Here is a 13,682-nt window from a genome sequence, read left to right as displayed (position 1 = left end):
TGCCGATGTTGGTTCCCCTGGACTTCGAATATTCTTCAGTAAATATCAACCGCAACTTCCCAACAATCTTTCCAGATAGTTTTCTATGATCTTGATCCATGTTTTTTTCGATGTGTCTTCAGATGTCTGTGTTTAAAATCAGTCTAATTTGCTTCTTTGAATTTCTTTTACAACTATACTATGATTACACAACACTACACTAGATTACAATATATACAAATTCGTGTCAACTTTTAGACAGTTGAGAACGATTCTCAACGTCATTTAATTAAGCGATTTATTTGATTTAATCAAGATTGGTTCAAATTATCATTCACGCATGATGGCAGTATTGCTCTCTTATAACGGCTGATAGCTGACGAGTTGTATTAAACATCATTTCGAACTTTTGTGTTGTAACTGTGCCTCAGGACGTATGAAAATGCAGAGACAATATTATAGAGTCAATTCAAAATGTTTTTATTATATTTGTGGATATTATATGGTCGTTAAACCTGTAAAAACTGTACTCAAATATGCTTATTGACAATACTTTGATTTTGCTATAGTAAAAACTGACAAGCTATGGGTACCGAAATTGTTTTGTTATGCGAGCAGAACAAAGCTGTACGAGTGGTCACTTGGTGATAATGTATAGTTTTAATTTTTTGTGCCAACGTTTTAGAGATAATAGAAAAATAAGAACAGATGTGAAAAAAATGCATTAACTTCTTAACTAGATTGTTTGCACAACTGTCATAGGCAAAAATCAAAGAAAGAATATTTGTTGGACCTGATATTCGAGAACAAATGGCTGATGCAAAGTTTTAAAAATGTTTAACGCCTGATGAAGTAGCAGCATATTCATGGTTTCAAAGTATTGTTCACAAATTCTCGGTAATCATATATCACCGGAATATAAGTACGTAATTGACAATTTTTTGAAAAATTACTACGAGATTGGAGCTTGGATGTCTTTCAAAATATATTTTCTGCATTCACATCTTGATTTTTCTCATAAAACTTCTGCCACCAAGATATAGAGAACATCGAAAAGCGATACTAAGATTTTGGGACGAAGCCATGTTGAGCGATTACTGTTCGATCTTAACACGTGATACAGATTCCAAGCAGTAAGAAAAATTCATTTCTGATTTATACTTTTTAATTGATTAAATAGTCGTTATCGAGCAAAAATAGTAAAATAATTAATTTATTGAAATTATATCGAAAACTAGAACTAATTATAAAAAAATGGATGCTGATACGGATTTAGTTTCCTCAATATAAGATCTTGGAAATAAATAGGTGGAATTTGATTTAAGCGTACATCATCAATTATTTTATTTAGTGAATTATAAGAATTTGTTCCCCTATATTATTGATCCCAATTACTTCAACTAATGCATTTGTTTAACTGGATCTCATTGATATATACAATAAAAGGCAGATCAGTACTTTAGTATTTTCTTCATTCATTTCCAAGCCTATGCAATGTAAACTATATCATGAAGAATCTATAATGTTAGCTATCATCAGCAAACATCAGAGAGGTAAAAAACTTTGTAGCATCATATTGAACTGTTTGTTTTAAAACATTTTCACATAATTGTATTAACTAGTATAATAAAAATAGTACAGAAATATCTCTACTATTCCTCAAATGAATTTGACAAAATATTTCACACTCACACTCAGCTAATAGAACTATCGTAAGAGACCTGAAGAAGTTTAATACTGTTTCTTGGTGAACATGATCAACTTCGAACGCTGAGTAATTTAAGTGTGCATGTGTGTGTATATAGTCCAAAGCTGAGCAAAATTCAGTTAAAACGACAACATTCCACGACCCTCATTCTCATATGTTTCCAAATAAACTACATAATTTTGTCTGCCTTTCTCGACTTTTGATTTTGCAATCTTTTTGAATCCTTTTTTTATTATTCATAAATTCTTCAGTAACTACTTTTTCGCTATATGAAAAATGATCTCTTAATTCCATGTTGACGGTACTCTCTTCGCTGACTAATGTGTGAACGGAGCGTCAAGCTGTTTAACTTTGTCTACGCATAATTACTATAGTTTGGACAAAATAGGAGAAAAACTAAATGTTATAAGCGACCACACCCTTTGGCCGGTTCTGACAGGGATATGAGCCCGTAATGACAGGTATAAAAGCGCCAAAATGATTTAAAATCATTTAAGTAATATCCAACATAATATGAAATAATCTACTAACAAAATATTCTGGCAGCTAAAGTATAGTCAGGGAACATTTTAAATGGTTATTATATTTTTTTTAATTACTCTTAGTACTTCCACAATCTGCGCTGAGGGCATTTGTTATATTTATATTACATATAAATGGGACATAAAAAATCGTTTCATTAAGTGTCTAAATCTTATTCTAAAGTCTATATATGTCCAATAATCAGATCGAATGGTGTTAGATGTTTTAGTCTACGTACTTCACTGTTACTTTTTGTATTTAGCTAATTAACGAGTACATTGGAATGCACTGACTCTCTTTCTAAGTACTTCACACAAACATGTTGAATTAGATTTGTTATTGGTTCTAGAGAATTATCGCGTTGTATCACTTCATTTGACACATAGTACGGGGTATCGACAATGGCACTCAACACTTTATTTTGGAACCGTTGTATTATGGATATACTAGACTTGCTTAGTAAATTTGTGTTTGTGTTTGTCCTAGGCAAGAGTGCAAAATCCGAAAAGGAAAATGATCCCAATCATGCCAGTAACCAGTCTGGGTAAGACCGTTTCTAAGTTAGTCACTCGCCAGTCGGTAGGCTTAATGCCGAGTACCGCGGTTCGGAGCCCACATTAAATAGTAGGTAAACAATATTTAAAACAATGGTAGACAATTTATTTAAACCTATATCTGCTATAACCTACTGCAGTAGTTGCGACGAATGATTGCACTGATATTCGTGATATTTGTGGTGGAATCTTTCAGAAAAAATGAAACCCCATTCCCAGAAAAGCATCAGGTTTCAGATAGATAAAGAGACAATGGATCTAGGTCATATTACAAAAGAGCGCGGAATTTTAATAAAATAACAAAAGTAATTTTGGTTTAGTATGTCTTTAATAAGGCCTTATTCACTCATGTTTTTTATAAAATGAAGCTTCTTGATAATGCAGAATTGCAATACAGATGTTATAAATTATTTGGTGTACTTACAGTTGTTCTTGAAAATGCATCTCATTGGAGGAAGAGAAAACAAAAACAATAAAGTACTTGTACTTGCAGTTGTTCTTGAAAATTTATCTCATTAGAAGGGGAGAAAATAAAAATACATATTTTGGAAACTCCTGTTTATTGAAAAAATCCCTTATCGTATATATCTTATCTAATCTTATCATCTAAAATTACATTAAAACTTAACCTATTTTTACAATATATTTCTTTTTTTACATGTACAATTTTATGCTATATTTACAGAAAATTAAACATAAGTATTTACATTAAAACAAAAATAAATTATTAAATATCGTACATTTGATTTCATCTGAAAAAATTCAGCGTGTCGTAAAATGTAATCATTTGAAATAAAAAAAGAATGAATATATTGCATCTTCTTTGCTACACTATAAAAACTAAAAAAAATTATTACAATTTTTTTATTACCACCCGGCCTAGATTGCCATGTGGCATTTCACAATTTCAAGACTTCCATTACTACGTATCATTGAAGCTGAAATCCTTGCTCTATATTGATATATTTATCATTATACAAAAAAATACAATCTGCTAAATTTGATATAAAAGCTATTTGTATACTATTTGATTCTTACGTACCACCCATGTCCCACCCATTTTTTCACAATTTCACATTTTCAGTCACATTTTGCTTATTTTCAGCTTGAACGTCCCATAGTATTGGAAGTGTCAGAATTGTGGAACCACCCGACAATGTGATGTGGGTTTAAATTAATGTTTTTAACATTTAAGAACTTTAAAAACACAAATAAAATTTATTACAATTATTACAGCCCGCTTTTATGTTTTTAGCAAAAAATCTGATATTAATTGCTGGGGTATAATGCTTGATTCATACCTCACCCCTATGTCACATTTTTTCACAATCCCGTTCACATTTTTCTCAGTTTCAGCTTCAACGTTGCATAGTATTGGAAGTCCTAAATTTGTGGAATACCACCCGGCAATCAGATCTTGGTTTAAATTCATATTTGCAATGTAAAAAATGTGACTAGGGGTGAGGTATGAATCAAGCTGTATACCCCAAATATTATTAGTTAATTCCAAGATCAGATTGCCGGGTGGTATTCCACAATTATCAGACTTCCATTACTATGCGACACTGAAGCTGAAATTCTTTACATTGTTATATTTAATATTTAAAAATTTGAATAGTGCAAAGAAAATTACAACCTGATTATTTTTGTGTTTAATATTTTTTTTCTAAATCATATCTAAATCAATTACTGGGGTTATGAATAGTAATTTACACAAGATCAAATTGCCATTTAACATTCCACAATATTGAGACAATAAAATGCAACATTCAAGCTGAAATTCTTGGTCTGAATTAATATATTTAAAGTTTAAGAATTTTAATAATATAAAGAAAATTACAACGTGATTTTATTTTTCTTTTTTCTGCATTTAAAAGTTTTCCATAATTTCACATTTTCAATCAAATTTTTCTCATTTTCAGCTTCAACGTCGCATAGTATTGGACGTCTTACAATTGTGGAGTACCACCTGACAACCTGATCTTGGTTTAAATTATTATGTTTAACATTTAAGAATTTTAACAATACAAAGAAAATTACAGCCCGATTTTGAGTTTTTTTGTATAAATTTGTTATAGACAGCAGGAATTACACATTACCATTCAATTATTTTTCAACTTCAATGATGATTGGAAGTCTCGAAATGGTAAGTTTGCGGGTTGACTCCCAGGTTATAGTTACCATGGTGGGAGGGATATATGGGGGTGTTATTGTTTGAATAAAAGTTTTGATAATGATATTCCATGTTGGCAACCAGGGATGGGTTGTGATTAGGGTAGGTGGGATGAGCGGGTGCTTGATTGGCCTGGTAAAAATTGTTACTGCCATACCAGTTTTGGTAGTCGTAATTGTTTTGATAGTTTTGTGGGGCGGCGTTGTAACCGTGTAAGGTTGGAGTTTCTGGAGGCGACGGTGATGATGTACTGCTGCTGCCAATGTTAAAATTAGATAGGTGGTTACTCAACTGCGAAACGCAAGATTGTGGCGAGATTTGTGACATTTGTGTGGTGAGTGTTGGAGAACTTTGGCTGGCCTGTGCATAGGGGGACGGTGCGTTCTGGGGCATGTATGGGCTACCCGTGGGGTGTACTTCATGTCCGTAGGCTTCCGTCATTCTTTCAATAGCGGACTGACCGGCGTTTTCCAATTTGACGTTGCTGCAACTAGGTGGTGAAATGCTGCTTGCGGGTGTCAGCACGTTAATTGGTGGTGAAATTGACTGAGGCAACGTGGGGACGTTTTGTAGGCTCGGCGGGGACGCCGAAGCCGCTCTCCGCGATGACACGCTGGATCTAGAAGATGGACGCTTCTGTTTCCTCATCTTGTGTCGCGCCTCTTTTTGGATCTGTTGTGTGCGTGCCTTTGCCCTGCGGTTCTTGAACCACACCTTTAACAAGACAAGCATTGATTAGTCAAGATCAATAAAATAACATTATTACTGTAGTGATTAAATAAAAATGGAAAGAGAAAAGCTTTAGCTGATTTTGTTTCTCTAAGATGGTGCGTGTAAAAGAGAACAAGTATTACAGAATTAAAATCCTCCTATTTCGAACACTTATTTTTTCAATTCTTCTGTACGGCTCTGAGATTTTAATGCTATTACATTTTGACGTCTTTCAAATGCGATTCTTAAGACAAATTCTGTATGTTTATCAAGACACATCGTATTAGAAATGAAGTCAATTATTTAAGATGCGACAATCATGTTTTGCATTTTCACCGATATATATATCTCTGATCAAACCACAAGGTCCAATACAAAATCGAAAAAAGATATGAGATAAATTTTTAAAAATTTGAAAAGGATTTAAATCGCGTTTTCAGTCAATTTGTGTAGTAGTCACTTTCGGTTATTTTTGGAGACAATTGTGAAGACATCTAATAGTTGAGTTCTTATACAATAAATCTCTAAATTCATGGTTTTCAAGCTTTCCTTAGGCTATTCCTTATCACTAGCATCAGAAATCAATATTTTTAAATCGTTTATATCAAAAGCAAGAATTGGGTAATAATGGTGCAACATCTTCAAAGGTTCTGGCAAGTGTGATGGGCTTTGGCAGCAGATTTTTTCAAAAGTAATGAATGTCGAAAATCCTATTTTGCATGTAGCGTGATTAGCGACTGTATGTACTGAATAACCTAATATTATTAAAATGGAAAACTGTTATTTTATACAGAAAAAAATCAAAAACAACGATTTTAATAGTCAGTTTAAATTGATACTTTGAATTTTCACCAGCAGCTGAATTAACGCTCATCAAACAATAGCATCCTGAACCAAATCCTTAAATACTATTACTTGAATATTTAGTTATTGCAATTGCACGTGTAAACAGTACTCATCCCTCTTGACCCAATCTTAAAAAGTCAACGGAAGACGTCGAAAAACAGCGAAAAAAAAACTGTAAAATCCCGCCTAACTCCTTAATGCCTCCCATACGCATCCCCGAAAATTATCGGGCACTCCACCAAAGGCTACCCAGAGCACGTCCCCTTCCCGACCTCCTCGATAATAGTTATTTCATACAGGGCGGAGTGAAATTCGCCAGTAACAACCCCTGTTAATCCTCCGCGCTAATGGAAAACATCCCCAGGACCGGTCCGTTTTGCCTCATTGTGTTATTGTATTGAATAAAATATATACAGTTATCCTGTGCGAGATTGAATAGGGACATATCTACCCCTATAAGACCGTCCTCGGTCGGACAGGGGCGCGTCCGGGGTTACCGGGGGAGGGAGGGTTTTGATTTTTTCCAGAGGGAAGGGATTAACTTTTCTTTTTTTTTGGCTGATTGGAATTGAATCGTTCGGATACAGCCGGATGTATCTTTGTTGGAGCAGTATATGTATCGGTGGGGTAGTTCGACGATGGTTGAATAGATATTCGGCGAGTTGCTGTTACGAATTAAGCTACCTGTCGTTTCATTAATGAATTTTAAGCAAAAATTAATACTGAAGCGATAAAAATATGGTTAACAGAACTGAATAAAAAAAAGAAATGTTTTTAAGCTTAGAAGGAAATCGTTATGTCCATAATATCTTATCGGTTTGAAGCCTGTAAGTTTGTTTCGTGACCGTATTCACCGGACCCATTTTCCAAGATTAATCTATTGATATTCTCTGTGTCTATATAAAAGTGCTGAAAATATGTAAAACTTAAATTATACATGTAATGGTTTATAAATTAGTTTTATAGGATTTTTGTTATGGAAAATATGTTATTCAAAGCATTGTTAGTCGATAGCTGTTACTCTTTCTCATCTCTCAATCAATTTACGGAATCCATCTCGAAATAACGATGCATCTTTTGAGGCTATCCATGAATCAACTCATTTTTTGGTTTCTTAACAAGAAGTAAAGCGCTGCTCTAACAGGTCACGTTTCATATGTTGGAACAAGCAGTTATCAGAAGGAGCAAAGTCCGGATAATACGACGGGTGGGATAGCTCTATATAATGGATTTTCGCGGTTGCTGAAACATTAATTCAACATTGCCATGCTGACGAACAGCATTGTAGTGTCTTTGTACGTATTCGGGACGTTTTTCACAGAGTGCGAGTCTCAGCGAGTAATTGATTCAAATCCTTTTATTCAAATTTCTTTGGCTGTCCAAAACACTCTTTGTTCTCAGTATCAAAATTAGCCATTTTAAAGCACTATACAAATTTTTATTCATACTACGACAAAATAACAAGTACTGAAAAGTGAAGCCTGTCAATATGGAGTTGATTACAAATGTACCCGATGCGGTTTAATAAACTATACGCCATCTGTTGCCAATCCTTATAGATGTATTTATAGGCCGATGCATTTCAATCACTTAAAAGGTCAATTATTATGTCAGGTCCTTTTGAGTTCATCTTTTGAGATGCTTTTATAGAGGAAAACATTTTAGGTGTCGATATATATTTCCAATATTGCTTTCTTATATACAATACTTAATAACATAAAGTGAATAAAGGTTAGAAAACTGATATTATTATAGGTTGAGTTATTACAACTAGTCCCTTGTTAATAAATGGAGTACTTCTATTACTACAATTCTTACTTTTAGATAAATTTACAAGACGAATTTAGAAGTAATTTCTTACATGATATGGAACAACCAAGCAGAATAAAACGAAAAGAAAAGAACTGGATTTGAAATATTTAAAAAATGTGTGTTATGTTAATTGGAAGAAAATCTGAGTGTATTAAGTAAACAAATTATTTATTAATCCACGAAAGGTATGTTAAACAAACGATAAATAACTGAGAATAAGAAAATAAGAAGAATAACAACGAGACATGAGGAGAGACTTCATTTCCATATTAATACAAAAGTATTACAGCTTTTGGATAACATATGAACAGGACAGACTCAAAGGAATCAAACCACATGATATGGTAGTTGATTGATGTTTGTTTAATATAAAAACATCACCGTTAATAAAAATATAAATATTATAATTGTAAAAATTAAGTACGAACTGATTTTTAACTTAATAAAACTGATTGTAGATTAGTAGTCAATGAAATTTAAAAAATATAACAACATATGAAATTTGCTACAAAAACAATTAAAAGCAAACACAGCTACCGAGAAAACATTGAACGGTTAGAGAATTATTGGAATAGATGAAGATGCATTTCTAAAAAAAGGTTTTTTTAAGGTATACTGGAGGCTTTTTGAGTGGCATGTTAATTGCACATATTCCAACATAAAAGCGGACCATATTTTTGACTATCGGCCTAGAAACCCGAGACTAAACTAACTAGTAAAGGACCGATCGATTCTGCGAAAGTGTCAAAGGAACAAAACGTCTGTTTATGATTATTGTGATTCGGTACAGGCTTGCCAAACTAAAAACGCATATGTTACGCGGAGACCAACCCTCAGGTCGGACCCCTGAAAACTATGCATTGTTGTGGCGTGTCGATGACAATGCCATAATACCAGGGGCGGTATATTTGCTCTCCCATCGGTAATGATTCAATTTAGTGCCTGGTTAGTCTTTTCAGAGGTGTACAGCTGCCGCACGACGGTGCGCACCGGCGTTTGTGCAATACGCACAACACTCAAGAATTGACGATAACTATTCATCATCTAGATTTTATTTGTTATATGGTATCACTTTTATTCTATTTTAATTTTTTTGAAAAACTGATCATATATGAAAAAACTTTTAAGATTTAGATGTATTTATTAATTTTAAATATCACATTATGCTAGTCTATATATTATGCTAGTCATAGGCTTTAATTTTTAAAACAGCTCATATTTCAACTCTAATGTATATTATATATCAATATCAGACACCCATGTATTCATTTAAAGCAGACGTATATGCGGTGCTGTTATATTGTAATAAGTTTATGTATCAATTCATTTAGATCAAATTCTGTTTAATAGAGATACATCTAAAATTAAGTTACTTCACTTTTTACTTAATCTGCGAATGAATTTTAGAAAAATTCCTTGTGATTAAGCAAATTGATGATGCCGATGTAAAAAAATTGATCCAGAAAATGAACTCTTCTCAGTCCCTTTCAGTTTCTGTTAGATACACAAGAAGGTATTTTTATGAAGAGCTATTCTATGTTGCCAGAGAAACGTTATTTCAATAAAGCTGATAATATTTAGACCGAAACTACTGCTGAAATACTACGTGAAATTATGTGGATCAGTGTCTAACCTCTGAGATACATGAAGATTTTTAAAAAAATGATCCGGAATATCAACTCCTAAACAATTTTAATTTATATTAGATCGATTAGAGAATATCTATAGCAGCAGAGTGGCGCAAATATACAAAATCAACCTTCAAATACTGTGGTTTGGAAATAAATTTGGAGGTGTAATGATGCCGTGTCATACTTGCAACACATATTTAAAATAGAGAAAACTACTTTATATATGACAATTTTCGTGTTTTCACAGCAAAACCCAAACTTAATTTTACTTGAATATATATGAGATTAAAATAGAGCTGTTAAATTGACAAGTAGAGATAATGTATTATTGTCTAATAACCAATTGAACCAATGTCTCGAGGATGTCAAATTTGACAAAGAGTTTGTAATCAAATATTGAGATATGAAATTTAAATTATTGTCGAATTTTCCATATTAGTTCGGGAACCTAGTTGGTATATATCTTATCGATTTTCAAGGGAGTATTTGAATTTATTCATTTCTTTATGATCAATACTTTATATTATTCAAAATCTTCATAAAGTTGTTAATAAATGTGAAATATGATATGAACCAATAATGGCATTATAGGTTCGTAAGAACTTACAGAATAACATACCTGGATACGGGATTCGGGCACGTTGATTTTTAGAGCCATTTCCTCCCTCATGAAAATGTCAGGATACCTGGTTTTACCAAACAATTCCTCGAGGTTGCTCAATTGTTCTTTGTTGTATGTTGTCCGTTCTCTGCGTTGCTTTCTACTTCCCACTGCTGGAAAATAAGAACATACTATGGATTACGTTAGAGCCAGTAGCAAAAGTGATTTATTTTTCAACAGAAAAAAGAATTCATCGTTAATCATATTTATTACGTTTACTATTAACTTATGTTATCGTTAGAATAAACTAATCAATAAAAAATAATATTTAGCGAAAAATATTCATCATATAATATCCCGGATTGCCTTGTATAAATATTGCTTGTTTTGTTCAATGTTCAATAAGTCAGTATAGCACTAAAGATGCTTTGAGGGATTATCAAATTGTCGTAAAATATATAGTAGAAGAATAATAGAAGGAAAATATCTATAATAACAGGATGTTTATCAAGCTAACAATGCAACAAATCGTATTCGAATGATATTGTCGGCGACATTAGTACTGTTACATTATGATAATCCAGTTTTTCGATCAATTTTTAGGATAAAACTTTATTACTTTAAAATAGTCAAATAATAAACCAGATTATTTTTGTAAGCTTTGGATTAATTTGACGCGACAAATCATGGGATGTGACAAATAATTACTACCGTAGACATGCTGGTCGAGAAACATGTACGTACAAGAACTGTTTGAATATGTGGAAAGAGGGATTGACTACAAGAAACTAAACTAACTATCGATTTGGATGAACTCCATTAGATATACAGAAGAAGAAAGTGAAAAATGGTGGAATTGACAACTAGAGTAAGATTGGAAATTAACAGCTTAGTTATTAACCTCAATAGTGGCCTAGAAAGTGATAGTGAGTGAATGAAACTTTCTGGTCGTGGATTATGCCAACAATTATGGGCAATTACCAAAATAGGGTGACAAGAACTGAAGCAAAAATTGTTCAGAATACATATGAAAATTTGGTTAGAATCTACGAGGAGAGAATGAATATTAACTGTTGTGCAGACATGGCAAGTGCAATAGGGAGAATACAGTGATTAAATCTAATTATATCAAGAAGAATTTATACATGTTGTAACAAAAAAATAAAGAGTAATACAGTGGTGACTGAATGACAAGGGAATGCAGCAACGAAGGAAACAAAAACTAAATATGCTCTCTAATGAAAGTATATTCATTCTGCAGGTTCTTTAGAAAAGAGTTCAATGTAAACATAATAAAATATCTCTGATCAAAAAACTATTGTGGCTATTTAATTAACTGTAATTTAAGTTCTTCGATATTATATGTATTAGATGTACTATATTATAAGAATAAATAATATTTTATTATATTTGTTTCATTATTTTATTTACATTAGATTACTCTTATATATCAATAGCAACTGACGTCATAAATTTAGATGATGTGATTTCACTGTTTTATTGGAGTGACTAGAGTTGTAATATATACCAGGTGTGGTTTTTAAATAAGGAATAAATCACTATAAATCGTTGTCCGAGCTTATTAGACACTCTGTTTTATCACGTAATTAAAAGAGATACAGTAAAGAATAACACACAAATATAGAACTAATCACACTAAAGGATGAAAACTAGAAGTCATTTTCATTAAAACAAAAAAAGAGGCACCGCACGTACACCATAAATATTTCATATCGGCAGCTGAACGCTGACGCCGTGGAGAGCCAGAAAATATACACGCTGGGTGTGTAGCCATCGGTCTTTCACGAAGGCCGCCTAGAGCTCCTTAGAAGTACGTTTTAAATCCGGATTACGCGGACTATCGGAGGGGAGGGGGGCGGTGTTCAGGGGGGTCCGGGAGACAGGAGGACCTCACAAATAACAAAATCATGCTCGACAATGGCGCGACGCTAGACCAGGCTCGTATCGTTCAATCGATTTTATTATTTATTTGTAGACCGTCCATTCTATTTAAATGATTCCGATGCAACTAATCCCATAAAAAATGCGATATTGTTCGGCTTTTATCAGATAGATACCGGCTACGTTCGATCTATCTATCTTCGGAATATCGATAGTTATTTCGGGATTTGTATGTGATTTTTTTTTCACCGACGATGAGCAAGATAACATCGAGATCGGGCTGCGCCCCATCCAGAAGGAAAACCGCATTATTTGCCCGGGTAAAAAGTTCGATGGGAATCCGTCAGCTGGCCAATGAACGCCGACTAACTCTGGGGTGTCAGATTCAATCAACACCGTTTTATTGGGGTAGTTTACCCGTGAATTTTAACAGGGCCTCGGCTCGGTAGGGAGAAGCGCGCGAAATGTAAACTATTAGCCCAGCCGTGATTTACGATTCCGGAAGAATTTTACAGGGGAAAGAACGAGGGACGTTCGTACATTTTACTCTGGCTAACATAATTGACACGTTTGATTCATAGTAATAAAGAGCAAGGCTCTTAATAGCAGCATGTTTATGCATGACGAATAGAAGATTGAAGCGAAACAAACCACATGAACTTGTACGGTGAATAAGTGTAACTTTTAAGTTTAGCTTAAGTAGTGCCGCTTAATTTTAATTTAGGAAATATGGATTGATGTACTAATCCAGTGCTCGCTTTGTATTAATGCAAGTGTAATAGAATAGTAGTAAATGAATTTTTTAATAAAGATTGTACCAAAAAAACCTTTAAAACACAAACAAAATATTAATAAAGATATATAGAGCATCAATTTTAAACAAAAATACAACTAAACTGAAACATTAAGAATTTGTCTTCCATTGAAAATGTAGTGCTTAAAAATAAATGAGTATTAGTAAAAAAAATGTTTAATATGTTTTTTATGTTTAAAAAACTTTAAATACAATATATGAACCATATATAACATGTGAAAAGAGTGTTAATTTCGAAAAAATTAAAGTATGTTAATAAATATTTAAAAACTAAAACTAATTCTATGAGTCCGTAAGAAGTATTGAAATCTTTTAATACGCTGTAAAAATGCCTATATCACTATTTTATTAATTGAGTATGTTAACATTTTGAAACAACTAATAAATTAATAGACATAGCAGGGAAGGATGAAATTATAAAACTGATTA

At 32.9% G+C, this 13,682-nt stretch overlaps 1 protein-coding gene across 1 annotated transcript in view; it reads right to left on the bottom strand.

Annotated features, from left to right (window-relative positions):
* Window positions 1–4,746: 4,746 nt before the first annotated feature.
* The window catches only part of LOC143198705 (uncharacterized), a 76,800-nt gene continuing 67,864 nt past the window's right edge, over window positions 4,747–13,682 (bottom strand). The window contains exons 7-8 of the mRNA XM_076408066.1: window positions 10,556–10,728; window positions 4,747–5,650 (exon numbers count right to left, since the gene is read on the bottom strand). Coding sequence (XP_076264181.1) covers window positions 4,883–5,650; window positions 10,556–10,728 — 941 coding nt within the window. The 3' untranslated portion in view covers window positions 4,747–4,882. The remainder of the gene's footprint in view (window positions 5,651–10,555; window positions 10,729–13,682) is intronic.

Source organism: Rhynchophorus ferrugineus, unplaced genomic scaffold (genome assembly GCF_030347505.1).
Source record: "Rhynchophorus ferrugineus isolate W39M unplaced genomic scaffold, kcgeb_rfMv2 rfM6, whole genome shotgun sequence".
In the NCBI taxonomy this organism is placed as follows: Eukaryota; Metazoa; Arthropoda; class Insecta; order Coleoptera; family Curculionidae; genus Rhynchophorus; species Rhynchophorus ferrugineus.
This window is presented reverse-complemented; position numbering and strand designations above follow the sequence as displayed.